The following is a 27,651-nucleotide window of genomic DNA, read 5'->3' as shown; positions in this document are numbered from 1 at the left end:
AGACCACACTAGCTCTATGCATAACTGCCTATCAATTTATTTTATCTTCAGAATTACTGCATAAAAACAGATGTTCTTCCTACATATTCAGAAGTGTAAAACACAGTTGGATGGGCCTTTTCTTTGCCACAGCAAAATCCCCAGTTCTGTTCCTTCCTCCAATTTTTAAAGAGGTTTTTAGAAATGAGTTATTATTTGACATCAACTAAAAAATTGAGCCTAATCTTGCCAGGTACAAGTTTGGGTATTAGGTCTTATATCTCAAAACAATTTCTTCAGCCCATTAGGAGCACTATGTGAAGCACTATTACTTAGCCAATTCATTAAGTCAGAACTGTTAATTTAATAAATAAATTTCATCTCTCTGGAATTTGTGTAGCAAAAAATTTCCCCTGTATTTTCAGTTTTTCTGAACAGGAGACTGGAGAAGAAAATGATCCCCTTGCTTTTCGCTCACACTTAAGATAGCTCTCAGTGTATTTCTCTCAGCATTTGGCATGCACTGTGAAGCACACAGCAGACACTCCATCAATGGTGACTGCTTGTCATCTGATTATGCTATTAAGGCATATAACAGCAAGTCAGCTTCCCTATATTAACTTGCCTTAGTATCCTACATTCAACTGGCATGCATTGAGAGAAGTAGCTCAACCATGTTCCATTTTTAAGTCAAATAGGCAGTAGATCAGATTAGCAATTTCCTGGCAGACTTTTGTCATCTAAGCATTCAAACTAGAACCTGAGGGCTACATCTAGCCTTCATATGTTATGTTTGGCTTGCTGAAACTTGCTGAATTATTTTTTTCAACTATGAATTGCCAACATTAAAAAATAGAGAGATTACACATAAAAACGAGAGGTGCTAAGTATCCCTGAAGCCAGGTTGAAGGGTAGAGCTGAAACAGGACAAAATGAAAGCATGTATACAGAGCAATTACACCATCACACTCCTGGATTCTTCTCAACATAAGCAAAGCCTGGGGGCTGCCAACTGTAGGTGACCTAAAGATGTTTCTGGACTGATAACACAGGCCCAGTTGAGGGTGGTATTAAACAAAAATTTGTGTATAGATCTGTAAAATCCACAGCTCTCTCTATTCCCCTATTTGACTCTAAGAACCATACTTCAACTGTCAGGCAAATACTTTCTGGACAGGAGAGCAAAGATTCCTATTTTGGGAAACTGGTTGATTTTAATAGAAAGTCAACAGAGGATGTCCAAAATTCAAAATTCAAAATATTATTAGTGTGTTATAGGAATCCTGAGAATGGAACTGTTGCTTGAACTTTTTAATATTATTTGATTTATACCAGTATTATTCTGATAATAAGTATTTAATTATAAAAATAGTAAAGGAATGAAAAAAGTGCAAGAATAGAAAAAAAAGATATGTGAACAAGAAAAAAAATGTGGGTGGGTTGTCAGAATAGTGGCAGGAAGGCTGAATCCCCAAATAAGACCAGGTTTGCTAAAAATAATCCAAAAAGGTGCTTTAGCTACATGCAGAGCAAGATGATGATCAAAGGGACAGACGTACTGTGATACACTGATGGTATAATATCGAAGGTAATACAGAGCAAACAAAACCCTCAACTATCAGTGAGTGAATCCAACAAGAGAGAGAATCCTAAGGTCCTGTCCTTGTGCACACAGAAACCTAAGCACCAATAAAGGATGAGAACAAGTAGCAACCAAAGCCCATGTGGAAACCATGAGGCTTCTAGCCAGCTCTATATACGAACGGCTCATGGGTTCTGTGGCCTCCCAAGTCAGCTTCTATGATTCAGAGTGTACTTTCTGAAATACCATGTGGCAACACTTCATATGGAGGAGCCAAAGATTCTCTCTGATCTAGACAGACTACATCTGTTAACTTGACTCAGTTAATTCTCAAAAAAGGGTAGAACAAATCCAGAAAAGTCAGTATAGCAAAGAAAATGACATATTTTTTTCAAGCAACTGCTACATAAACTTGGAGGTGCTACCTCTGGAAAAGATCTAGAAGAGTACATGAGAACTACCTTCAAATGAGTAAAAGGCTATGAGGAGGAAGAATGATAACAAGGTCCATTCTCAGTAAGCCACCACTCAGGAGACTATGTTCAGGGAACAGAGCAAGGCTGTGGGAGAACTTTATAATGACAGGAGTTACCCTGGGATAACAAGCACCCTGTATCATAAGCATCCTAGTGGAGGTTTAAGTTATTCCTCAGTAAAAGTGTACTTTAATGTATGAAAGTTATGACTCAAAAAAAAAAATTACTGGGGGAATGGGCATGTGAACAGATAATTTTGTAGACTGCTGATCTGGGTCAAATATCTAAGCAGTGCTTGAATGCCTCTGCTGGGATGTTATGTTTTAATTTTCATTCAGTTAAGAAAAATTTCCCTTGTGATTTATTCTTTGATCCATGATTATTTACTAATTTTTCTAATTTTTTTCACTGCATAAAACAAGACACTGAAAATAGCATAAAAAGTAGAGCTTAATTTTTTTTTGGTATCATTACTCTACAATTACACGAGGAACATTATGTTTACTAGACTCCCCCCACATTTCCCATTGCAGTCATTGTCCATCAGAGCTTAATATTTTATATGGTGAACACCCTTAGAGCCAACACCTAGGTCAAGAAATGTAAATTTTCTGGCCATTCTGAGGCCCCTATATGCCTCACTCCAATTGCAACCCGACTTTCTTCCTCCTAAAGTAACCATTATCCTGACTTCTATATTAATCACTTCTCTGTGCTTTTAAATAATCCTATTCATCCAAGTGTGCATTCCCAAATGCACACTTTACTTTTGCTTATATTTTCATTTTATTTAATATGTCTTTAAGGTTTCTTAAGCAGTATGTTTCCTCCTGTTCATCCTTCCTTTTTTTATTAGACTGTATGTGTTTAAGTACATAGACCACTTAACCTGTAGTTTCTGACAGTTTAGACTGTGTGGATTGCATCCTCACAATGTTGTAAAATATGTTCTTCTGTCCTCTCTACGTCCTGCAAATTGAAAGCTGGATCCTGAGGTCTGACCAGGTTTTGATTCTCCAAGACTACAGGTAGTGTTGTGTGCCTTCATCAGGAGGCTTATAATATCTAATTTTCTTTTTGTGATGTTAGCAGCTGTTGATGTTCAATATTTAGATGCTTTCATTAAGGGCTGTTAAGTGATTATGTTAAAATTCTGTAATTTCTCTTTAAAAATGTCTTCATTTTACCTACATTCTAGAATTATATTTCCCCTGGAAACAGAATTCCAGGTTGGCAGGTTTTAATTCTTTACGCACTCTAGTGATACCATTCTGTTACATTCTACCTTCCATAGTTCAGTCATCAATCTGACTGTCGCTTACTTACAGGTAATTTGTCCATTTTCTCAGGCTACTTTTGGACTCTTTCACATTGTCTTTTGTTTGCTATGATGTGCCCAGGTGTGCTGTATTTATCCTGCTTGTGGTTACTGAGTTTCTTGAATCTGAGAATTGGTGTATTTGTTTTGGAAAATTTTTTCAGCTATTATCTCTTCATATATTGCTTCTGCCTCATTTTCTGTCACTTATGCTCTTGTGGGACTTTAATTTCATGTATGTTAGATCATCTGTGTTCCACTTGTCTCTTACCCTCTGTTCTGTTCTTTCCATTCTCTTTTCTCATTGTCCTTCAGTTTGGATATCTTTCATTGACCTGTATTCTGTTGACCAAGTCTGTCCTCTGTAGGTTAGACCCACCCAACAAATTCTTGGTTTTAGATGTGTTTTTCAGTTTTCAAATGTCTACATGCTTCTAAATAGCTTTCAATTCTGTTGAAATTCTCCATCCTTTCATCCATTTGTCTGTGTTTTCTTTATCATATTTAAAATCTTTGTCTGCTAATAATAGCTGGATAATACTGTGGGTCAGCTTCTATTGTTTTTTTCCCTCTTTGTCACTGGCCACATTTTCATGCCTTATAATTTTTATTGTAAGATGGATATTGAGTGTAAAAGAACAAGAGACTGTTATGGACTGAATGGTCTCCTCTCCCCACCAAATTCATATGTTGAAGCCCTAACCCAGAATGCAACTCTATTTGGAGATAGGGCCCTTAAGGAAGTAATTAAGGTTAAATTAAGTCACTAGGGTAGGACATTAATCCAGTATGACTGGTGTCCTTTCAAGGAAAGAGACCAAGGGTGCTCATGCACAGAGAAAAGGCCATATAGGGACACAGTGTAAAGACAGCCATCTATAAGCCAAGGAAAGAGGCCTCAGGAGAAACCAACCCTGCTACCACCTTGATCTTGCACTTCCAGCCTCAGGAACTGTGAGAAATACATTTCTGTTATTTAAGCTATCCAGTCTGTGAGATTTTACTATGGCATCCTAGCAGACTGTAGAGAAAATCAAAGTTCCTAGCCAGAATTCTCACCTGACCCTGGTTGCCTTGCTCACCGCACACATGTGGGCAATACATTATTACTGACTATATAAAGAGCTCTGCCCAGTACTCTGGGCTACACAGCTGCAGGAGAGCAGAGGCTGGATTGGTGGCAACACCGAGGACAGAGACTGAGATGGCTGCAGGGACAGAGAGATCCAGAGGCAGAATATTTCACTCGGCCTTTCTGCTCTAGCCCTATTCTTGAGTGAACCCTTCTTGGGCTTTTGATGGAGAATTTGGGAAGTCTCTGTTTCTCTGCTCTGAATGTTCTGTCCTTTGGAGGTTTTAAGCTAAGTTCTTCATCCTTCTTTCCCATGCAGATTCAACATCTGGCAAAGGCTGAGCAGGATAGGCCCCTCCCACCAGGGGGACTTTGTTTCCTAAGTACTGACTGTATTACTGTGGGGATTTCATTCTGCCTTTCTAACCCAAACCCTGTGCTCCTAGTACAACCCCAACACTCAGCAAATGTCCTAGAGAGAAGGCTGGCTTTGTGTCAGAGAGAAGGCTGGCTTTGTGTCTGAGGCACCTCTAGATTTCAATCTGTCATCAACCCACGTGGCCATCAAAAACTCTCATTTCTTTTCCTAGAAGTGTCTATCCTTGGCAGTCCAATCTGTAGCCTGTGCACAGATGCCCCTAGGAAAAGAAAATGGCCAGCACCTTCTGCTCAGCTTGGAAGGGCTCTTCCTTCGTCAGAACTTCGGTTCCTCTAGCACACTTTGTTGCCACACTCTCTGACATCTTTAAAAATAAGGATTTTGTAATTGGATTTTTATAGTTACTGCAGTGGGAGCTACTTATTGCATCCTACATGGAATCTGAAGTCTAACAAGTTCTTTCTTAATAGAAATTTTACATCATTTCCTTGTATTCTTTGAAATGATTGCTTCCAATTTACCTACCCTTCCTAAAATTTCAACCTAATATATTTTTATGAAAACTCTACCACAGTTTCACTAACAAAAATATAAATATGCATTTAAATTTTTCTGTATTTACTGTGGCCCTAAGTCTCTTTAAACATTTGTCTTGGATTCAAGCTACTATTATAATTATTACTGGAATACAACTTATCAAAACAAATATACATTAGTGTTTTATAAAAACCTATTATACATAAAAAGAAGCAATTGACTTTAAGTGCACAAGAATGTAAGGGAGAAGATAAGGGGGTTATAGTCCTATGATTAAAGATGCTTCAGATTTTTTGGCACCTTGGAGGTTTTTACACTTCTGGACAATGCATCACCAAAGGGTCAGAAATTTGTGGAGTACTTTTGTTTTCTGAGTTTTTTGTTTGTAAAGTGAGAGGAAGACAAAGGGAAAGGGGAAGGTGGGAAAGGAGAATGAGTACCCTCTTAGGAATATTGATCTTATGAAAGAATACATATGGAACTTGAGAATCTAGAAATGGATTCCTTTAAAACGCTGTGTTTATATGACCTTTAGACTATCTGGGTACCCATTTCCCAGTTTTAATACTGAAATCCTAAATCAGCTATCAGGTCCCTGACAACCCAGAGATTGCATAATCATCTCCTTATAAAGACAGCCTAACAGTGGCCCATACCCTCAGTCAGTACAGGAATCAGCCAAGAGAAGAAGAAACCTACAGTACTATTTATTGCTAACTCTTCCCCTTTCTCTATACAAACATGAGAAGGAATACAGAGAACAGTCCTGGGGGAAGGGAGATTATTCACTTTTTATTTCAAAAGTCACATTGAGTAATTTGAAGCTTGTCAAGATCAAGTAAAAGATGCAATTAAGCCCAAGATTATTTCTCAGCAAATCAATCTAGGACTTACAGCGGTGGGGGTGGAAGACTTAATACAGGACTACCTTGAGTGCTAAAACATCACCTTTTGTTCAGATAGTCTGCTGCTGTCCCATCTGGTTGTGCTTCAAAGGTGAGCTGCTTCACACATGCTTTCCAAATTCCAGAAGGGGAAAAAGGACTTTAGCAACTTATTTAGTAACCAGTCCACAGCAACAGGATAGTTGCACTAAAAGTGGGCCTCACCAAGTTTTGAAAAGTAGATGTTTAGTAACATTATTGTCAATTCAGCAATAGGCAAGCCAACAACTTCCTTAAACTCTGAGCTCTAGACACATTTTGTGTAATACACTTGGCATATCCTCTATCACTTTTCTAATGGCCATTTCCCAGTTTGATGCCTTGTATCACTCACAGTAGATGGCTGTATTGAGCTGTCCTGAGAATAAAAAATAGACATTCTTCTACCAGTAGGAGGCAATCAGTATAACACTCAACTAAGCATGTGTGGACACTGTTGTTATCAAGAATGAAGAATGATCCATGCTGTTTCAAAGCTCAGATGGCCTAGATCCAAGTTTAAGGAAAGCTGTAGGCTTTTTAAAGAATATACCTAAAGCAAATGCAGAAATATTTTTTCCTAATTTCTTTGATATCTGGGGTCGAAAACCCCAGGGAGTATACCTGTCCATCAAGAAAGAAAGTTTCCCTTTAGTTAACATTACCAGGGAAGCCAAGGAAACGAAATGACCTTAACAACTGTTTGTGGAGTAATAAGCAGGAATGTGCAGATGGATAACAAAGGGACATCATGTAAAAGCAAGATGAAAATACTTCAGGTATGAAATACGAGAGAGGACAATGGACATAAAGGAGATCTACAAAATCTAAAGAAAAGTTCTTAGAGGAAAAAACCTGGGCATCATTCATCAGATTAGGCTGTGTATGAAGGCTACAGTTAAATCTGGCTTCTAATTTTTGTTTTAAAATTTCCTTTGGTCACTTTTCTGCTAAACTTCTTACTATGTTAAAAGAGAAATATCTTCCTCCATTGCTATTGATCTGTCCTGCAGGGGCACAGCATGCCAATTGTCAACAGAGACTACATTAACAGAAGTTTGTTTCATACCAGGGATATACTCACCTGCTTCTGGATCTGCAGGGATTCTCCACATGTACAGGTTAAAGTCATCAGAGCCTGAAAGGATATACTGTTGAGACAAAAAATATATGTTTATTATTTATATATTAACTGATTGATAATATATTTAAATCTATCTACTTATCTTTACTGAGAAAGTTTTCTTTTAATAAACAAGATAAATGAACACACATTCATAAGACACCATACAGCAAACACCCTCTTAAAAGTATTTGTAAATCAAAAGGCTTGTTTGCTAAAACCCAGCAACAAAACGACCCAAACAACCCAATTTAAAAACAGGTAAAGCACTTGAACAGATATTTCTCTGAAGAAAATATACACATACCCAATAAGCACATGAAAAGGTGCTCAACATCACTAATCATCAGGGAAATGAAACTCAAAACCACAATGAGATAGTGCTTCACATCCTATTGGCTGGATGGCTATTACAAAAAAACAAGAAACAAAAAGGAACCCAGAAAACAAGTGTTGGCAAGGATGTGGAAAAACTTGAAGACCTTGTCCACTGCTGGTGGAAACCCTTGTGCAGTAACTGAGGAACACAGTATGGAGGCTCCTCAGAAAGTTAAACATAGAATTATTTATGACCCTGAAATTCCACTCCTTGGTATATATTGAAGACTGAAAGCTGGAACTCCAGGTATCTGTATACTAAAGTTCACAGAAGAATGCCTACAGTAGCCAAAAAGTGGAAATAACCCAAATAGCCATCAATGGATGAATGGATAAACAAAATGTGGTACATACATACATACACACAATAGAATATTATTCAGTCCTAAAAAAGAAACTCTGACACATACCAGAACATGTGTGAATCCTGAAGACATGCTAAGTGAAAATAGCCAGATGCAGTAAGACAAATATTGTATGATTCAACTTAACATAGAGACAGAAAGCAGAATGGTAGTTGCCAAGAGATGGGGAGTTAGTGTTTAATGAGTACAGAGTTTCAGTTTTTTTAAACTTTTTTTTGTATTGAAGTATCATTGATAAACAATCTCATATTGGTTTCAAATGTACAACACAGTGGTTCATTATCCATATTACTAAATCCTTACCCCGACTAGTGCAGTTACTATCTGTCAACATAGAAAAATGTTACAGTCTCAATGACTATGTTCTCCATGCGCTACTACTATCCCTGTGACCAACTTACAATAACTGAGAATTTTTGTGCTCCTTTATCCCCCTCACCCTCCCACCCAACCACCCCCAGAGTTTCAGTTTTATAAGATGAAAAATTTCAGATGGATGGTAGTTAGTCACATAACAATATGAATATACTTACTACTACTAAACTGTACATTTTTAACTTTCCCTAAAAACAAGAAAAAAAGAAAAGATGAATCCTTATTGCCCTTACTTTAGGGTCCATCCAGTAACTCCCTGCAGTTTATGACACTATCCTGATTGAAGTTAGGAAGCTGTGATTCAAGAGCCTAGGGGCTTTCCTCCTACAGTCTGTTTGGCAAAAGCACCTACTAGTTAGGGGGAAAGATTCATTCATTACACACTAACAAATGCTTACATGCCAGGAACTCTGGTGCTTACAAAGATATGTAAGGTACCTAGATTCCCAAGGAGCTTACATAAAATAGAAAATATACATGCAGGTACACAACTACCATGACAGGAGTAGTGCTCACTAGATGCCTTTATGAGAAATAAGATTCACGATGATTCCCCAACAAAGCAAGGCAAGATAGATTTTAGCACTGAGCTAGCCATGGGTAAAGATGTGAAAAAGGTGAAACGAAAGAGCAGATAAAGCCATGGTGCTCATGTATCTACTGTGATAACAGAAACAGGAATGAGGTGGAGCTCACTCTTTGATACCCTGCTCGTATCACTCAGGCCTTACTGCATTGTATAATCCACCTGATCTCCAACCACCACTCTCTGCACCTCTGCCCAAGGCTTTTCTCCGAAGTGTAGGAGGCTGCAGGCTGTTCTGGGGAATGAACATTCCTGGGAAGCAGCATGCAACAATGACTGAAGGGAGCTGGTGTATCAATATCCTACCTTCCTGTTCCCAGGTAGAGTAACTTTAAAGTGTATATTCTATACGCTCTCCTCTTCAGATCAAACTCCAATTGACCAGAGTTGTAGTCGGTTCACTGAGTCACCCTTCCTTTCCCTATCTTACTTCACTTCTCAACTAATTTCTGCATTTCCAAATAAACTACTTGTACCTGAAACTTGAACCCAAATTAAAAGACCCATGAGGGATGGAGGGAAGAGAAGACATAATGCAAAAGAACTGTCTATTTAGTTATATATAGACTTCACATAGAATTCCTGCTATGCTGTTCCCCCCAAACTAAACAAACAAAAAATAAATATTAAAAAAGAGTGAGCCAAGGCTGGCTTACTAGAGGTTTATTTCTGTTTCATTTTCAATGTGATAGATCAACTATTTCCTATTTGTTCAGCTCTTCACCAGGGAAAGACACAAAAAGGTAAAAGGAGACTCCCAGACAGAATGCTGACTCAGAAGACTGCCTTAGAAGAAAAACTCCCACAGAGATAAGCCTTTGGGATTTAACATGACAGCTTCTAAAATACACAGAAAACGTGTACAATGTACAGGCTTCCCCTCAGGATAAGGCAACTCCTGACCCTCTCTTTCTCTTAGAACCACCACAAGGGAATGGCTCAGGGTGATTTCCATTGAGGGGGTGTTGACCCACTGCCGTCTAGTCAGACCATTTGTGTTCACACACACTGGAATCACAAAATTGCCCTCAGGAATTCATTTATGACATTTCATGGTTGTCTGCTGGGTCCCTTCCAGCATTAAAAGCTGGCTGCCTAAGAACTGCTGAGTGTGGGAGACTGAAATAAAAATGAGTTCGTCCCTTTATTCATTAAACAAATATTTATCAAATGTCTTGGGCACTGTTCCAGGGAAAATATACAAAATTGGTCAAAAAAGACCCTCCCTGTTCCTAAGCTCATGAAGCTTACATATTATTGGGAGAGAAAAAATGTATATATTTAATGTGAGTAGAGTATAGGTAGTAGGGAAAAAAAAGTTATATATTAAATATATATATTTAATGTGTCTCATAGAGGTTTAACTGTTATACAGAAAAATTAACCAGTAGGCTAGGGCATTTAGGGGTAGTTATTTCTATTTATATGGGGTGGCCACAGAAGGCCTCTCTGATGATATGGCATCAGTTCTGAAGGAAATGAGGGAGCAAGTTATATGGATAGCTGAGGAAAGAGTATTTTAGGAAAAAGGACAGGGTTTGGGACCATTTTAAAATATAAGGTAGCCCAAAGAGCTCTTTGTCTTTTTTTTAGGCTTTGAAGAAATAAAGATTAGTTCAAGTGGGCTGAGTGCAAAGAAACATTTAACATCATCAGAGCAATCAGGACTCTTCTCTTCTAAAGCTGTGTTGGAAGGGTTCATCTCTCCCTAGACTCGGGTTGGAGCCTGTGACTGAAATCCTGCTAAGGGTTAGTGCTCAAGAGGACAAATAGGGCCCTGTGAGTCTTGATTGGCCATCTCACAAATATTTAAATATTTGTTGTGGGATTCAAGGAAAAATGAGCAAGAAAACAAAGACTAAGTACTGCCAACACCAATCATTTCCAAAAGAAACCCAAAATACATATATATATTCAAATTTCAAAACACAATAATTACTTGAATTGGGCAGAAAATTGAATTTCACCTCAAGTGGCAAAACTGGAGGTGTAAATTTCTCTCTTTTCCTTTTTCTCTTGATTATCTAGTCTTAAACTATGTCTGCACATTCTTACCAGGCAATCTGGTGTTGAACCTGAAGCTGACCTAGAGTAGAGGGCTTCTGGCCTAGATAACAGAAAAGTTCAGCAGCAGATAGCCCTTTACAAATAGGTAAATTATAAAAACATAACAGATAAAAAAAAATGGTTGCCTATATTTACCACTTTTATTCCCTTTTGTGATGGAGGACTTTACAACCAACAATCACCACCATGAAAAAAGCTGAAGATTACTGCTCAGTTTTAGAAAAGCAAAAACTAAATAAGGTGCTATTAAGTTTGTGGCCAAGACAAGGACATGAGTATGAAGAATTCATTACCTTAGTTTTTTTCTTTGACCTCATCCTAAACAGGAGTAAATGACAAATTAAAAACTCATTTGTATCCTAACTGAGAATAGGGCAGGGCTACAAAAGAGGAAAAAGTACATTTTAGATTGCCCAATATCTAGGTAACTGCATGTTTCCAAACGTCCTGAGTCTGAGGGAAGGTAGGAGACCAACAGGCTACTTCAGATCATAGAGTGGGAAGACATACTTAATTTTACTTTGGCTTTGTGGGTACAATGAGTGATGCCAATGCAAAAATGTGCTTAAGTTCTGTAGGTCCACATCATCCATAACCTTTCCCAGCTGGTCACAAAGGTCAAAGGTTGGCTACACTGTAACTCATCCCACTGTTTATTCATTCTGTAGTCCAAGAGGGCAGTCCATTTACCAATCTTGATGCAGCCTAGTCATTTTAAGTAGTTAACTTGAGGCCAGTGCATTTTATGTAATCTACTGCCAGTACAGAAATATTGACTTGTTTAAGCATAGAGATAGAAAAAACAACTGCTCCTCTCAATAGATTACAAGAAAGAACCACCACCATCAACATGAAAAAAAAAAAGATTACCACATTAGTACTTGGTCACTGTCTCATTTGCCCACATACCCTATCAACCTTCACAGAAAACAGCCATTCACCTAACACTCCCTACTCTCTGGCAGGCTGCTGTAATGCCCAGCATCCTCTCAAAGAACACCTGCTCCTTTCTTCATCTCTTAGCATTCTCATATTACACACCCTCTCAATAAATACCTTTTTCTATTTGCAAAGGTGTCTTGCTAGCTGAATATCCAGAGAAACCCATTCCTCTAAATATACAGACCACCTTGGCAGAGTCACCCAAGTCACAAGGACATTTTTAATAACTTGAAGGTTCAAAGAAGGATCTAAATGTGGCTAGCCACAACAAAACTGCTTACTAATCAGAAGCTTCCTGGAACATACCAAATGTGTTAGCCATCTTCAAGCAAACCAACTCCCTCTCTCCTTAGTACTTTTACTTAAACCTGCTATAAATAATTCCCTACCAATAATATTCCAGAGCATCATTGGATTTAGAAATATGAAAATAAACAAAAAAATGCCTCCTTTTTCTCCTAACACAAAATCCACATTAAAAAGAGGAAAAAGTTCTACAATGCAGGAGGGACATCCACGCAATATACTCCCCAAATTCCAATGTTTAGTAGGCCCTTTGCTAACAGAGAAATCTCTTCCTGCTCAATTTCTCTCCTCTCTCCAAGTTTGTATATCTATGTATGTGTAAGAAGGTGAATGTGTAAATGTGTTTGCACATCATTTGATATTCCCCAATATCTGTTGATGGAGAAGGAAGCATATCAGTCAGTTACTATTCACTGAGTACTGATCAACTTACACAGTTCCCTCCAAGGCTCCTTCCACAGTAATTGATTAATTATTCTCCAGTAAACAGCATGCCTGTCTAATTAAATGTACTGACCAGGATAGAAAATCCAGATGGCTCTCTAGCCTGGATCAGCAATAGCAGAGAGACTACAATTTAACATTTAAATCAAACACAGCTCTTACTTCTCCCTGGCCTTTTGTCAGAAGGGGAAAAAAATGTGATTGAACAGTTTTGTGTTGTGCTTTCCAGAAAAAAGTTTGCTAATTAGTATGTATGAGGCCTTTGATCATCTCTCTGCTACCCAGTGCCTGTCACAAATACCACCCAAAAGAGCCAGGGAAATTTTCCCTCAGAAATGACCAAAGTCACAGATTTGTTTTTATTTCATTTTGTGGTAGGAGAAATGGAATTCTGGTGGCTCCCAATAAAAGCACACCAATATGCATATCCCTAAGTTAACGCTTTTTTCTGCATGTGAAGCTATGTGATTCTTGCTTCTTTGGATCATTTGCTATTTCAGCTCCATTAGGCTTCCGGAATTCTTTGGTTTATTAAAATAACTAATCTTTATGGGTTCTGACTAGGAAAAATTCTATTAATAAAGAAATGTTCCATAAAGACAGCTAGTCATAAGTCAAATAACCAGTAGGGAAGAAATCTTTTTTTTAAATGCTCTAAATTGCCAACAGCTGCTTGTACCAAAGTGGCCTACCTTACATAAAGATGATTCTTTATTTGACAAAACTCTTTTGGAAACCTAGGAAAGATAGGGGGCCATTAACTAAATGGCCTTCAGCAATCAATGTCTCCTTAGTGGGCCTCAGTTCTTCTATGTGGGGACTGGGAAGTGGGAGAGATGGCACCACTCATTTCATTCTAAATATGACCATTTATACTCTTCATTCAAGGAAATGCCTCCAACCATTCCGAGAAAGGAGCATTACTTTCCTTTTTCTCTCAAGTTTGAAGACACCAGAAAAAGAGGCAAAGATACTAAAAGTAGAATCTCTAAAAAGGACAGGGCAGGTAAAGAAGGAAAGGCTAAACTCTGTTCCCTTCATTCATATCTATCAGGGATTTCCTAGTAGAGCCCAGATTCCTAGCCAGGAACTACACAGTCAAGGAGAATTGTCATAGAATATCACTAGATCACATTTATTCCATTTGTTCCTAAGAAGATATCAGGTCACTTAGTGTTCCTTCTCAGGAACAATTATAAACCAGACCATATCTAACAGGCCTGCATACACTCCAAAACCTTTTAAGCATGTCAAGTTCTAAAACTGCATCAGTAAATGGGGTAAAAGATGATCTAATACATTTGTAAAATCTTAATCGAGGGTTGCAAATACCTGAAACGCTTAGGTTTCAGGACTTCTATAAACTCCTTAATATTAAATGCAAAACTAGGTACATATGTACATTTTTCCGACATGAGTATCCATAGCTTTTAAGCTTTCAAAGAGGTTCAGGATTCATAAAAGTTATAAACAAGTGATTTAATAAACAAGTTATTTTCATGCTACCTTCTCTTTTTAAAATAAGGAGTCTCTCGAATAATTCACCTATATAATACATACAACAAGAATTCTTCTGCCACAATAATCTATATTCAGCTCTTCCTCATTAGCCTAAGGAAGACACTATGACCACTTTATCTGTATAACCCAGAGGGCAGCGTGTCTATGAGGAAGAAGGTACAATTATAGGCAAGAGACGTCTAGTCCTGGATCTGCTATTGATTACATCTTCCATTTAAAACTATGCCAGGCCTCAATTTCACATGGGATGAAATCTGTCCAACAACATCCAAAGGTCGCTAGAAAGATTCAGTATGAAATAAAAGTGCTTTAAAAGCTATATGGCTAAAATATTTAAGATACAAAAGAAAGACAAGGAGAAAAATAAAATATTAACTTAAGGTCACAAAAGCAAATCAAAGGATGAAACCCAAGAGTGGAACCACCCCTATTAAAAGTGTGCCTTTATTTCAGATAAAGGAGGATATATGGCATGCCAGGCCCCCACATAAACTTAATCAGGGCTGCATGCAGTTATAAAGAAAGCAAAGTTATAACTTTATAGAGTGCTTCACTGGCCTGGAGCAACTTATTGGTGAATTTCTGCACCTCTGCTATACCCAAATAATGTCAACACAGAAAAGCTGAGTGATGATGTAATGTCTGAGGCCAGGCCACGTATTCAAGGCCATTTATTTGGATTCCCAGGGTACAAGGTCAGCTCTTTCCTCCAGGGGATGAGATAGAATAATTTCATTATCATAATCTGGGGAGCCCAGCCATCTCTCAGGTTTAAAAGAGAGACTTGCATAACTGATCCCAGTGCTCAGACACTCCAATTTTCAACCCTTTCAAGAAAACTTTATTATACTTTCTCCTTCCTTCCCCATCCCACTTTCAGCAACATGTAGGGACTATTAGGCCAGGCATTAGATGAAACTAAGTAAGAGAAGATTTAAAAATCACCACTGTCCATTTTCAAACCACATAAAGCTGTTAGCTTAAAAGCCTTACTTCCCAGAAGCCAGAGCTGCTCCGCTGGACTTTACTTTCATAGTAAGCCAGGAGAAAAACCGTTTAAGGAATTGTGAAAGAAAGGGAACAAAAGGAGAGTGCTGTCTTGTAAGTGTGTGCCAGGAAGGCTATCGGGTGGAAATCTGGCCCTCCTCTCTAACCCTGTTAAGAGACTGGCTCACTAGGATGCAGAGGAGTGTGAAGTTTGGGAGACAGAATGTACCAGTCAGGCTTCACAGACAAAACAAGAAACAAAAATCTAGGTATGATGTTCCTCTCTATACTATAAGACTAGAAGGTGGGTTGGTTAACAAAAATAGGGAAAAAAAGTCCAGGGCTGTGTATGGGGCCAATTGTTTCTGCTGATGCCCAGCCCAATCGGATGTCACTTATGCGACCTTATCTGATGGTAGAAGTTATAAACTTAAATAATTAAAAGACTATAGTTGACCTTTGAACAACACAGGTTGAAACTGTGTGGGTCCACTTATACATGGATTTTTTTCAATGAATATTTTGGTTAAGGTTTTTGGAGATTTGTGATGACTTGAAAAAACATTTTCTTTAGCTTATTGTATTATAAGAATACAGTATATAACACATGTAACATACAAAATATATATTAATTGGCTGTTCACGTCATTGGTAAGGCTTCTGGTGAACAGTAGGCTATTAGTAGCTAAGTTGCAGGGGACTTAAATTATATGCAGATTTGGATTTTCAACTGTGTGTGGGGTTAGCACCCCAAAATCCTATACTTTTCAAAGGTCAAATGTACTAAAAGTAAACAAACCATGTATTTTTAGCCAAGAGTAGGGAAGACATATAGGTATATATGGCTTTGAATAAAAATCTCAAAGAAGGTACTGTCTGGCAGTCCTGACTAAGTCTACCACAGCACCTGGCAGAGTACATGCTCAGTAAATACCTGCTTTCTTATTTTAAAAGACAGGGAGTGGGATTGGGGGATTAAAGATGGCGGCATGAGAGATGAGACAGAGAACTCCTCCCAAAACCACATAACACGAAAATATAGTTAATACAACTAATCCTAAAAGACCAACAGGAAAGAAGCCTGAGCCAGACTGCAAACATCTGGAGAACAGAGCAGACCTCACAAAACAGAGTACCAAAGCCTTGATCCAGCAGGACCCAAGCCCCTGCCCCACCCCAGCTAAACAGCAGAAGGAAGAGAAACAGAGCAGGGAGGTGGGTGGAAACCTAGGACTGCTGAACACCCAGCCCTGGAGATCTGCTTTGGGAGCACAAACCTACACTGCATGGTGCTCTGGAGATTAGTGGGGTTGGAAAGCTAAGATAGTCAGAATACTCACAGAGGATAACAGCCATTTGTGGAGACCAGGATCCATATCCGGCTGCTCTGGGACAAAGAAAAGGTGGGTGATCTGAGAGGCTTCCTAGCAGCAAGAGGGCTGCTGAAGAGGCAGGGACTGCATGGAAATTGCTGCTACCCTGAAGGGGTGAGGATTGCATGGAGTTGGCTTCCTATCCCTGCTCGGGAGAAGGGATAGGTGGACAAGGTTGTCTGGGCGCTCTCTGCCCAGCAGGTTGGGAACTTTCAGGAGCTTCAGGCACTCCATCCCCCTGGCTGGCTATTCAGCTCTGAGGCCCTGCATTGTGATACGCAGCCTGCTGTGCCTTACTCCTGGCCTGCTGGTCCTGGCTCACAAACTGGCAGTCCATGCCCTGGCATCATGCCAGCCAGAGGGAGACCCCGCCTATGGCAGCTACCAACCAAAGTACAGAGGCTTCCATCTGTGTGCTCAGCCCACTGGATCTGACAGTGGAGTCAGGCACTGCAGTCAGGAAGCAGGAAACAGCTCTTTCCTCCCCCCAGGCAGCAGTGCCACTCCCCTGTGACCCCCGACATCACTCCAGGGGCTGAGCAGTTCCAGAGACTAGAGCTTTAGGCACTAGAGGGCACCACATACAAATATGAAACGTCAAAGTAACTTGGTTCAAACCAAATCTCACAAACACCAGAAAAAGGCCCAAGTGAAACTGAACTCACCATTCTTCCTAAGAGTTCAAAATAAAAATCATAAACATGCTCATGGAGGTACAGCAAAATATTTAAGAACTCAGGGACGAATTTAGGATGCAGATTCAATCATTAGGAAATTCCATATCAGAAATGAAACATACAATAGAGGAATTTAAAAGCAGAGTAGATGTAGTAAAAGAGATAGTGAATGGAATAGAAATTAGAGAAGAGGAATACAAAGAAGTTGAAGTACACAAAGAAAAAAGGATCTCTAGGAATGAAAGAATATTGAGAGAACTGTGTGACCAATCTGAATGGAACAATATTCACATTATAGGAGTACCAGAAAAACAAGAGAGAGAAAAAGGGATAGAAAGTGGCTTTGAGGAGGTAATTGCTGAAAACTTCCCCAATCTGGGGAAGGAGATGGTCTCTCAGGCCATGGAGGTACACAGATCTCCCAACACAAGGAACCCAAGGAAGACAACACCAAGACATACAATAATTAAAATGGCAAAGATCAAGGATAAGGACATACTACTAAAAGCAGCCAGAAAGAGAAAAAAGATCACATACGAAGGAAAACCCATCAGGCTACCATCGAACTTCTCAACAGAAACCTTACAGGCCAGAAGGGAGTGGCATGATAATGCAATGAAACAGAAGGGCCTCAAGCCAAGAATACTCTACCCGGCAAGACTATCATTTATTTTGGAGGGACTGATATAGATGGAAGTGTTCCTAAGGCTAAATAACTGTTACCAGGGGAAATAAAACCACAGTAAAGAAAGCAGAACAATTAAGTACTAAGCAGATGCAAAATCAAATCAACTGCCCCAAAGTCAACCAAGAGATAGACAAAGAGATCAGAATATGATACCTAATACATAAAGTATGGAGGAGGATGAAAAAGAACAAAAAAGAACCTTTAGGTTGTGTTTGTAATAGCATACTAAGTGAATTAAGTTAGAATCTTAGATAGTAAGGGAATTACTCTTGAACCCTTGGTAACCATGAATCTAAAGCCTGCAATAGCAATAAGTACACACTTATTGATAATCACCCTAAATGTAAATGGTCTGAACGCACCAATCAAACGACACAGAGTTATGGAATGGATAAAAAAACAAGACCTTTCTATATGCTGCATACAAGAGACTCACTTCAAACCCAAAGATATACACAGACTAAATGTGAAGGGATGGAAAAAGATATTTCATGCAACTGATAGGGAGAAAAAAGCAGGTATAGCAGTACTGGTATCAGACAAAACAGACTCAAAACAAAGAAAGTCACAAGAGACAAAAAAGGACATTACATAATGATAGAGGGGTCAGTCCAACAAGAGGATATAACTACTATAAATATCTATGCACCCAACACAGAAGCACTGACATATGTGAAACAAATACTAACAGAATTAAAAGGGGAAATAGAATGCAATGCATTCATTTTGGGAGACTTCAACACACCACTCACGCTAAAGGGCACATCAACCAGACAGAAAATAAGTAAGGAGACAGAGGCACTGAACAACACATTAGAACAAATGGACATAACAGACATCTACAGAACACTCCATCCAAAAGCAACAGAATACACATTCGTCTCAAGTGCACATGGAACATTTTCAAGAATAGATCATATGCTAAGCCACAAAGGAGCCTCAGTAAATTCAAAAAGACTGAAATTGTACCAACCAGCTTCTCAGACCACAAAGATATGAAACTAGAAATAAACTGCGCAAAGAAAACGAAAAATCCCACAAACACATGGAGGTTTCACAACATGCTCCTAAATAACCATGGATTAATAATCAAATGAAAACAGAGATCAAGCAATATATGGAAACAACTGACAAGAATAATTCAACACCACAAAATCTGTGGGACGCAGTGAAAGTCATACTAAGAGGGAAGTATATTGCAATTCAGGCCTACCTCAGGAAAGAACAATCTCATATGAACAGTCTAAACTCAAAATTAATGAAAATAGAAAAAGAACAAATGAGGCCCAAAGTCAGTAAAAGGAGGGACATAATAAAAATTAGAGCATAAATAAATAAAATTGAGAAGAATAAAACAATAGAATCAATGAAAGCAAGAGCAGGCTCTTCAAGAAAATTAAAATGGATAAACCCCTAGCAAGACTATCAAGAAAAAAAAGACAGTCTACACACATAAACAGAATCAGAAATGAGAAGGAAAAATCACTATGGACACCACAGAAATACAAAGAATTATTAGAAAATACTATGAAAAATTATATGCCAACAAACTGGACAACCTAGAAGAAATGGACAACTTTCTAGAAAAATTCAACCTTCCAAAGCTGACTCAGAAAGAAACAGAAAATCAGAATGGACCAATTACCAGTAATGAAATTGAACTGGTAATCAAAAACTACCTAAGAACAAAACTCCTGAACCAGATGGCTTCACCGCCGAATCATATCAAACATTTAGTGAAGGCCTAATACCCATCATCCTTAAAGTTTTCCAAAAAGTGGGAGAAGAGGGAATACTTCCAAACTCATTCTAATAGGGCCAGCATCACTCTAATAGCAAAACCAGGCAAAGATACCACAAAAAAAGAAAATTACAGACCAATATCCCTGATGAACATAGATGGAAAAATCCTCAACAAAATATTAGCAAACTAAATTCAAAAATATATCAAAAAGATCATCCACTATGAACAAGTAGAATTTATTCCAGGGATGCAAGGATGGTACAATACTCAAAAATCCATCAACATCATACCACATCAACAAAAAGAAAGACAAAAACCACAATCATCTCTGTAGATGCCAACTGCCAACAAAGCATTTGACAAAACTCAATAACCATTCATGATAAAAACTCTCAACAAAATGGGTACAGAGAGCAAGTACCTCAACATAATAAAGGCCATATATGATAAACCCACAGCCAAAATAATACTTAACAGCGAGAAGCTGAAAGCCTTTCCTTTAAGATCGGGAACAAGACAAGGATACCCACTCTCTCCACTTCTACTCAACATAGTTCTGGAGGTCCTCACCACAGTGATTGGAAAACACAAAGAAATAAAGGGCACCCAGATTGGTAAGGAAAAAGTTAAACTGTCCATGTTTGCAGATGACATGATATTGTACATAAAACACCCTAAAGAATCCACTCCAAAACTACTAGATCTAATATCTGAATTTAGCAAAGTTGCAGGTTACAAAATTAATACACAGAAATCTGTTGCATTCTTATACACTAACAATGACTAACAGAAAGAGAAATCAGGAAAACAATTCCATTCACAAGTGCATCAAGAAGAATAAAATACCTAGGAATAAAACTAACCAAGGAAGTGAAAGACCTATCTCTGAAAACTACAAGACACTTATGAGAGAAATTAAAGAAAATATCAATACATGGAAACACATCCTGTGTTCACGGTTAGGAAGAATTAATATTGTCAAAATGGCCATCCTGCCTAAAGCAATCTTCAGATTCAGTGTAATTCCTATCAAAATACCAACAGCATTCTTCAATGAACTAGAGTAAATTATTCTAAAATTCATATGGATCCACAAAAGATCCCAAAGAACTAAAGCAATCCTGAGAAGGAAGAATAAAACCAGAGGGATCACGCTCTCCAACTTCAAGCTCTACTATAAAGCCACAGTAATCAAGACAATTTGGTACTGACACAAGAACACACCCATAGACCAATGGAACAGACTAGAGATCCCAGATATAAACCCAATCATATATGGTCAATTAATATACGATAATGGAGCTATGGACATACAATGGGGAAATGACAGCCTCTTCAACAACTGGCGTTGGCAAAACTGGACAGCTATATGCAGGAGAATGAAACTGGATTATTGTTTAACCCCATACACAAAAGTAAACTCAAAATGGACCAAAGACCTAAATATAAGTCATGAAACCATAAAACTCTTAAAAGACAACATAGGCAAAATCTCCTGAAAATAAACATGAGCAACTTATTCCTGAATACATCTCCTTGAGCAAAGGAAACAAAAGCAAAAATGAACAAATGGGACTACATCAAACTAAAAAGCTTCTGTACAGCAAAGGACACTCTCCACAGAACAAAAAGGCATCCTACAGTATGGGAGAATACATTTGTAAATGACATATCTGACAAGGAGTTTACATCCAAAATACATAAAGAACTCACACACCTCAACACCCAAAAAGCAAATAACCCTATTAAAAATGGGCAGAGTATATGAACAGATACTTCTCCAAAGAAGCCAATAGGCACAGGAAAAGAAGTTCCACATCAGTAATCATCAAGGAAATGCAAATTAAAACCACAATGAGATATCACCTCACACCAGTTAGGATGGCCAACATAGAAAAGACCAGGAACAACAAATGCTGGTGAGGATGCAGAGAAAGGAGAACCCTCCTGTACTGCTGGTGGGAATGTGAACTAGTTCAACCACTGTGGAAAGCAATATGAAGGTTCCTCAAAAAACTAAAAAGAGAAATACTATTTGACCTGTGAATTCCACTCCTAGGAATTTACCCAAAGAAAACAACTTCTTAGATTCAGAAAGACATATGCACCCCTATGTTTATTGCAGCACTATTTACAATAGTCAAGATGTGGAAGCAACCTAAGTGTCCATCAGTAGATGAATGGATAAAGAAGAGTTGGTACATATACAAAATGGAATACTATTCAGCCATAAGAAAGAAACAAATCCTACCATTTCCAACAACATGGATGGAGCTAGAGAGTATTATGCTCAGTGAAATTAGTCAGGCAGAGAAAGACAAGTACCAAATGATTTCCCTCATTTGTGGAGTATAACAATGAAGCAGAACTGAAGGAACAAAATAGCAGCAGACTCAGAGAGTCCAAGAAGTGGTTACCAAAGGGGAGGGGTCGGGGAGAGCAGGCAGGAGGGAGGGAGAAGGGGACTGTGGGATATCATGATGGGTGTACATGGTGCGTGTGGGGTCACAGTGAAGACAGTGTAACTCAGAGAAGACAAATAGGGCTCTGTGGCATCTTACTACACTGATGAACAATGACTCCAATGGGGCATTGTGGGGGGACTCAATAAGGGTGAATATAATAACCACATTGTTTTTCTTGTGAAACCTTCATAAGAGTGTACATCAATGATATCTAAATAAAAAATAAATTTAAAATTCAAAATTTAAAATAAAATTGGGCTAAAAAAAAAGATGGGGTGGGAAGGCATGAAGTTAGGAAGTCTACAGTAGGAGATAAGCGAACTTGTTTCCACTCACCTATGAATTAGTGAAAGACAATGGAAGTAAACATGAGAGAAAAATATCTTGCTGAAGCAGTTTCAAACTGGTGGTTCTAGAGCAGAATAGGTATGGTGCACAGATTTGTTTCATCCACACAATGAAGTACGAAATGTTGCAATATTTAAAAATCAGGAGACTGCACAAACAAAATCTTGATTTCTGGTTTCTCTTGAAAAAAACCAGAGGCCATCAGAGCAACAATGTGCTGAAGTTGAGTCAAAGCTTCATTTGGATGGGATTCATTTAGATTTAGATGGGATTCATTAAGATTTAGACGGAATGGGCTCTCAAGTTGGCCAGAGTTCCCAACACTCCCTATTGTTTACTTCTAGCCCAATTCACTCACTTTTGCTGCTTGCCTTGCTTCTGCTGGCATTGAGCTGTGACGGTGGTATAATGTAAGGGGATCTCTATTGACAGCTCAAAATGCTGGGCTCTAGGCCTGGCTCAGCTACAAACTTGTGTATATGTTGACTTGTGTACCTAACTATTCTGAGACTCAGTTTTCTCATCTGTAAAAAGACAGTTTATATGAAACAATCTCTAACAGAGCAATAATTAGAATTAATCTACAATGGTGGCAATGAGCATGGGGGGAGAAAAAAAAGGAGACTCAGCATATTTCACATTTTATTCTCTGGGTCCAATTTCTTGAAATGTGAATTTCATTTTGAGACTAATGAATCACGTAGTAACCTAGGATAGGCTAAATAGAAGTACAGACTCTCTGGTACAATATCTGAGTCCATTTGTGTGAACTGATTAATCTCACTATAACTAAAAGCCAGAAGACAGTCTCAGATAGTTAGGTCACTTAGTGCCTTTCTTGACCATGTTCACTCCTATTATGGAAATTCTCAGATTACTTTCTGGGATGGCTATCCAGCCTATGACTAAATGAAGAGTTCCAGAGCACAGAGCCTCCTGCTGTGGGAGTTCCCAGAGTATACAAGAGCAAGATCAAGTGTAAAGACCAATATAAGGAAAAGGGTAGGTTTTGGGATTTGAAAGCATCAAAAAGATCCTGTGTGGACTAGTTAAAGCATATACATGTCAGTCCTACAGATCATAACTATAACTGTGGCAGCTACTGCTTTAACCCTGAGTGTGGGAGGTCAGGACCTATAAATCACCTTTGAGAGACATGTCCCAGGAATGAGATAGTAAGTTTGATCTCCAGTGTAACACACTTAAAAAGTATAAGCTCAGTAGATTAGTTTCACTGAAAATCTATTATTTAATTCATCCTCCTAAAGCCCCTGGAAGTTGAATAGGAAATACAGTACTTATCAATCCTGATTTACAGTTGAGAAGCCTTGGGCCCAGAAAGCTAAAACCATACATTAACCTAACTACTCAAGATTTGCTTCAGCAAATATTTATTGTGCTCTCACTGTGTGCCAGGTATTGCAAACAAGACAATAATAAATTAGCCATATTTCTTAATTCCCAAGGAGTACAAAACCAAACATAAATCGCTGTATTTCCTATTCCCTAGGTTATGTGCCTCTAATAATCTTTATGGGGAATATGAACAGACTTTAAAGACTTTAACTCTGAAACAGATCCGAAGTTAGATGGAAAGACTTGGCATCCTCCCTCATCTACAGAAAACCAATTACCCCAACCAAAAAGCTGTATAGTTTGTCAGAGGATATAGTACCTATAAACTTTCCCCATGTGACAAAAGTGACAATAAATTAGTCAAATTTGAATAAAAAAATTAAAAACCATTCAATGTTTTTATCATTACATAGAACCTGAAAAGCAAAAACTACATCTGTGTATACAAGCAGGACCATCATAGAATACCTCGTGTGGCTCTGCCTGTGGCAATAGCTGTCCTGATGCGTCTAGGCAAATGGGTGATTATAATGTAGGGCAGATGTTCTCAACCAGGGGACCTGCCCCCCCACCCAACCCAGGGGACAACTGGTAGTGTCTAGAGACAGTTTTGGTTGTCTGGGGAGGGCTGGGGGAGGTTTACCTGCATTATGGGGAGAGGCCAAGGATGCTAAGAATCCTACAATGTACAGGACACCCACACACAACAAAGAACTACCCCATTAAAATGTCCACAGTGCCGAGACTGAGAAACCACAGTCTAGGTGCTCTTCATGTTGGCTAGAGGCTTTTGGTCCCCATATTTTAAGAACTCCTAACAGACAGGTTCTGGCTGCTAATACTGGAAGTGAAAGGAAACACAACATCCATTCTCTTTCAACTTTCCCTTAGCCCTTGTGTTTTTGGTAATAAAGCCTAATAAACCATTACATTTAGTGCCTGCTCTTCACTGTTCAATGAAATAAGGATCACATGTCTTAGAAGTTGACAGAAGATGGGAAATTAACAAAACCAAGGAAGAAAGCAAAGGAGGAAGAAAGGAGGGTGGGAGGGAGAGAGGGGTTTGGTTGTCATTTCCAGTTAAATGAAACCAAATCAACCATTCTGCGGACAATTATCTGTTCTATTGTGAGTCTGATCATGTTTAGAAACTGCTTCTTGCCACCCAAGAAATAAATTGCCTGTAAATACTCATTCAGGCATTGTGGCCTCTCCCAGGAGACATCGCTTATATAACTGAGGCCACCTAGTGGTTTCTAGTGTGGATCACAGCTAATTAGACCCTAGGATCCTGGCTTGAATATAAATTCTGATTTTTATATATATCTCTATGTACAAAAGGGGAAATCCCTAGCCTGGACAACTTAAAAGATATTACCCGTTTCTTTAACATTCAACTTAATTCAACAAGGATTAATTGTGCCCCTCTACATATACAAATCTTAAAGCAATGGTACTGGGGAGCCTGTAAGCAACCTCACTGTAGGAAGAAAAATCCTAGCTTCTGTCTTCAAAAAGCAGGGTCTTTACAAGTTCTCAAAGAACTGTTCTTTTATGCACCTTGCCATAAATAACTCTAAAGAGGTGGAACATAGCATGTGAGAATTATATTCAAAATTTCACATTTTCACATAGGTGTTGGACCCAAAGGTAATACTAAGCATTAGTAGGAGAATAAGGTTTCTCTTTTTCCAATCTAGATATGAAGTAGCAATAAGATTTGTGTGTTTGAGAAGGAAAAAAAGAATCTATTTGTTTATTTGATCAATTTTTCTTTACATTTGTCTTTACTCAGATTGATTACTCAGATCAGGCCAACTGGTCCACTCACTGACACCCACTTCATGACTTCTATGGCCAAGACAGACAGGTGCAAGAATGCTAAGGACGTTTTTAAGCCACCAGCTCTAAAGCCAACATCAGTATCTCGATTTCCAGTGAGACTGTGAAAAGGCTGGAAACTCACAGCTTGGGTTCTCCTTCCCAGTTGTGATGCTGGCAATAAAAATAAAGAGTCAGCATCTGGCTTCCTCTCAGCTCAGCCCATTTCATCCGAGAAAAAGATGCCATCCCAAGGGGCCATTCAGGATATATGTCTTTTGGATGGTACTTAGAATGTTTCATTCATCATTGTGTTTTATTGACACCAAAAAAAAAGTCTCTCTTTTTTTGGCAGGCTAATTTTCCATGACTCCCTCCTTTCTTTTAAATTGACACATTCTTAGAATCTTAAAGTCTATTCACAAACTTGGCGGAGCTAGACTGCTCAGAACCAAACTGTGGCCAGCCTTGGTTTATGGTGTGTGCCTTGTATGGCAGCCTTGATGAAGAAACTATTAAGCCAGAACATCCCCAGACACTGTTTCCCCTCAACTGTTTTCTGATGCGATGCTAAAGAGAAATAAAGGCTCGTACAGGAAGAGCAATCCAAGAGGAAACCATGAGTGTGGGATGCAGGAGGCAGAGGACATTTACCTGGTCGCGATCCCCTGCAAAACAGCAGCTTTTCATGGTGCAAGAGTTGAAGTAACCCTGATTGTCAAACTGGAAAACAGGCAGGCGGGAGTGGATGTCATAGAGCACAGGGGGCAGGCGGCGCCTCAAGGCCAGGAGCTGGGTCCCGTTGCTGTTGAATCGCACACTCATGGCACTTTGGAGGGATAGGTTGCCACCATAGCGTAGGAGAGAGCTGGAAGGCAGGAAGCACAGGGACTGCGATGAGGCAGGCTGCAAGAGGGTCTGTAAAACTCACCACATTTATCTTCCCATCATGTGCCCAGGACCTACTGACAAGGTTTCTACATCAGAATTTCAGCAGAGGGCTAGGGGTAAGAAAGCGGAGAGAAATGGTTCCTTCATTACATTAAAGCAAGTTATTTAACCTGTCAGTTCACCTTTTCCATCTCCAAAATATGAATTACTAGTAAATTTATAGGAAAATGATTACAAAAGCACCGTGAAAGAAGAGACATTAAAATGATTAGTTACTTGATTTATCCAAGTTAACTACATTATACAGACACTCATCAAGACTCTGGAAAGCGAGTGTGTCTATAGTCTAACTGGCTAATCATGGATGATATTTCTGGGATCTATTTCTCTTAGTCTTAGGGATACAAGACCCACCAGCATGAAAAACAGATACTTTTACTGCTTATTCTGGTATTTTTCAATAATAACTTCATTACTTAAGGATTTGTTTTTGAATTTTTAATCTGTTCACAGAGAATTTTTTTTTGGTATCATTAATCTACAATTACATGAAGAACATTATGTCTACTAGACTCCCCATCACCAAGTCCCCCCCACATATCCCATTACAGTCACTGTCCATCAGTATAGTAAGATGCTATAGAATCACTACACAGAGCATTTTAAAAATTAATTTTTAAAATTAAAGTATCATTGATATCCACTCTTATGAAGGTTTCACATGAAAAACATTGTGGTTACTACTTTGGTTAGTGTGGTTACCCATATTATCAAGTCCCCCCCATACCCCATTGAAGTCAGTGTCCATCAGTGTACTAAGATGCCACAGAGTCACTACTTGTCTTCTCTGTGCTATACTGTCTTCCTCATGACCACCCCCCCAACATATGTACTAATCATAATACCCTTCAATCCCCTTCTCTCTCTC

The 27,651-nt window shown here is 38.7% G+C and overlaps 1 protein-coding gene across 5 annotated transcripts in view; it reads right to left on the bottom strand.

Annotated features, from left to right (window-relative positions):
• The window catches only part of DCAF5 (DDB1 and CUL4 associated factor 5), a 110,005-nt gene that overhangs the window by 18,127 nt on the left and 64,227 nt on the right, over positions 1–27,651 (bottom strand). For 4 of the 5 annotated variants that reach the window (XM_073242219.1, XM_073242220.1, XM_017651640.3 and 1 more), the window contains 2 exons: positions 26,487–26,700; positions 7,351–7,417 (listed from right to left, as the gene is read on the bottom strand). In XM_073242219.1, the coding sequence (XP_073098320.1) occupies positions 7,351–7,417; positions 26,487–26,700 (281 nt within the window). The remainder of the gene's footprint in view (positions 1–7,350; positions 7,418–26,486; positions 26,701–27,651) is intronic. The other variant, XM_073242222.1, reaches the window with a different exon arrangement.

This window comes from Manis javanica, chromosome 8 (assembly GCF_040802235.1).
Source record: "Manis javanica isolate MJ-LG chromosome 8, MJ_LKY, whole genome shotgun sequence".
In the NCBI taxonomy this organism is placed as follows: domain Eukaryota; kingdom Metazoa; phylum Chordata; class Mammalia; order Pholidota; family Manidae; genus Manis; species Manis javanica.
This window is presented reverse-complemented; position numbering and strand designations above follow the sequence as displayed.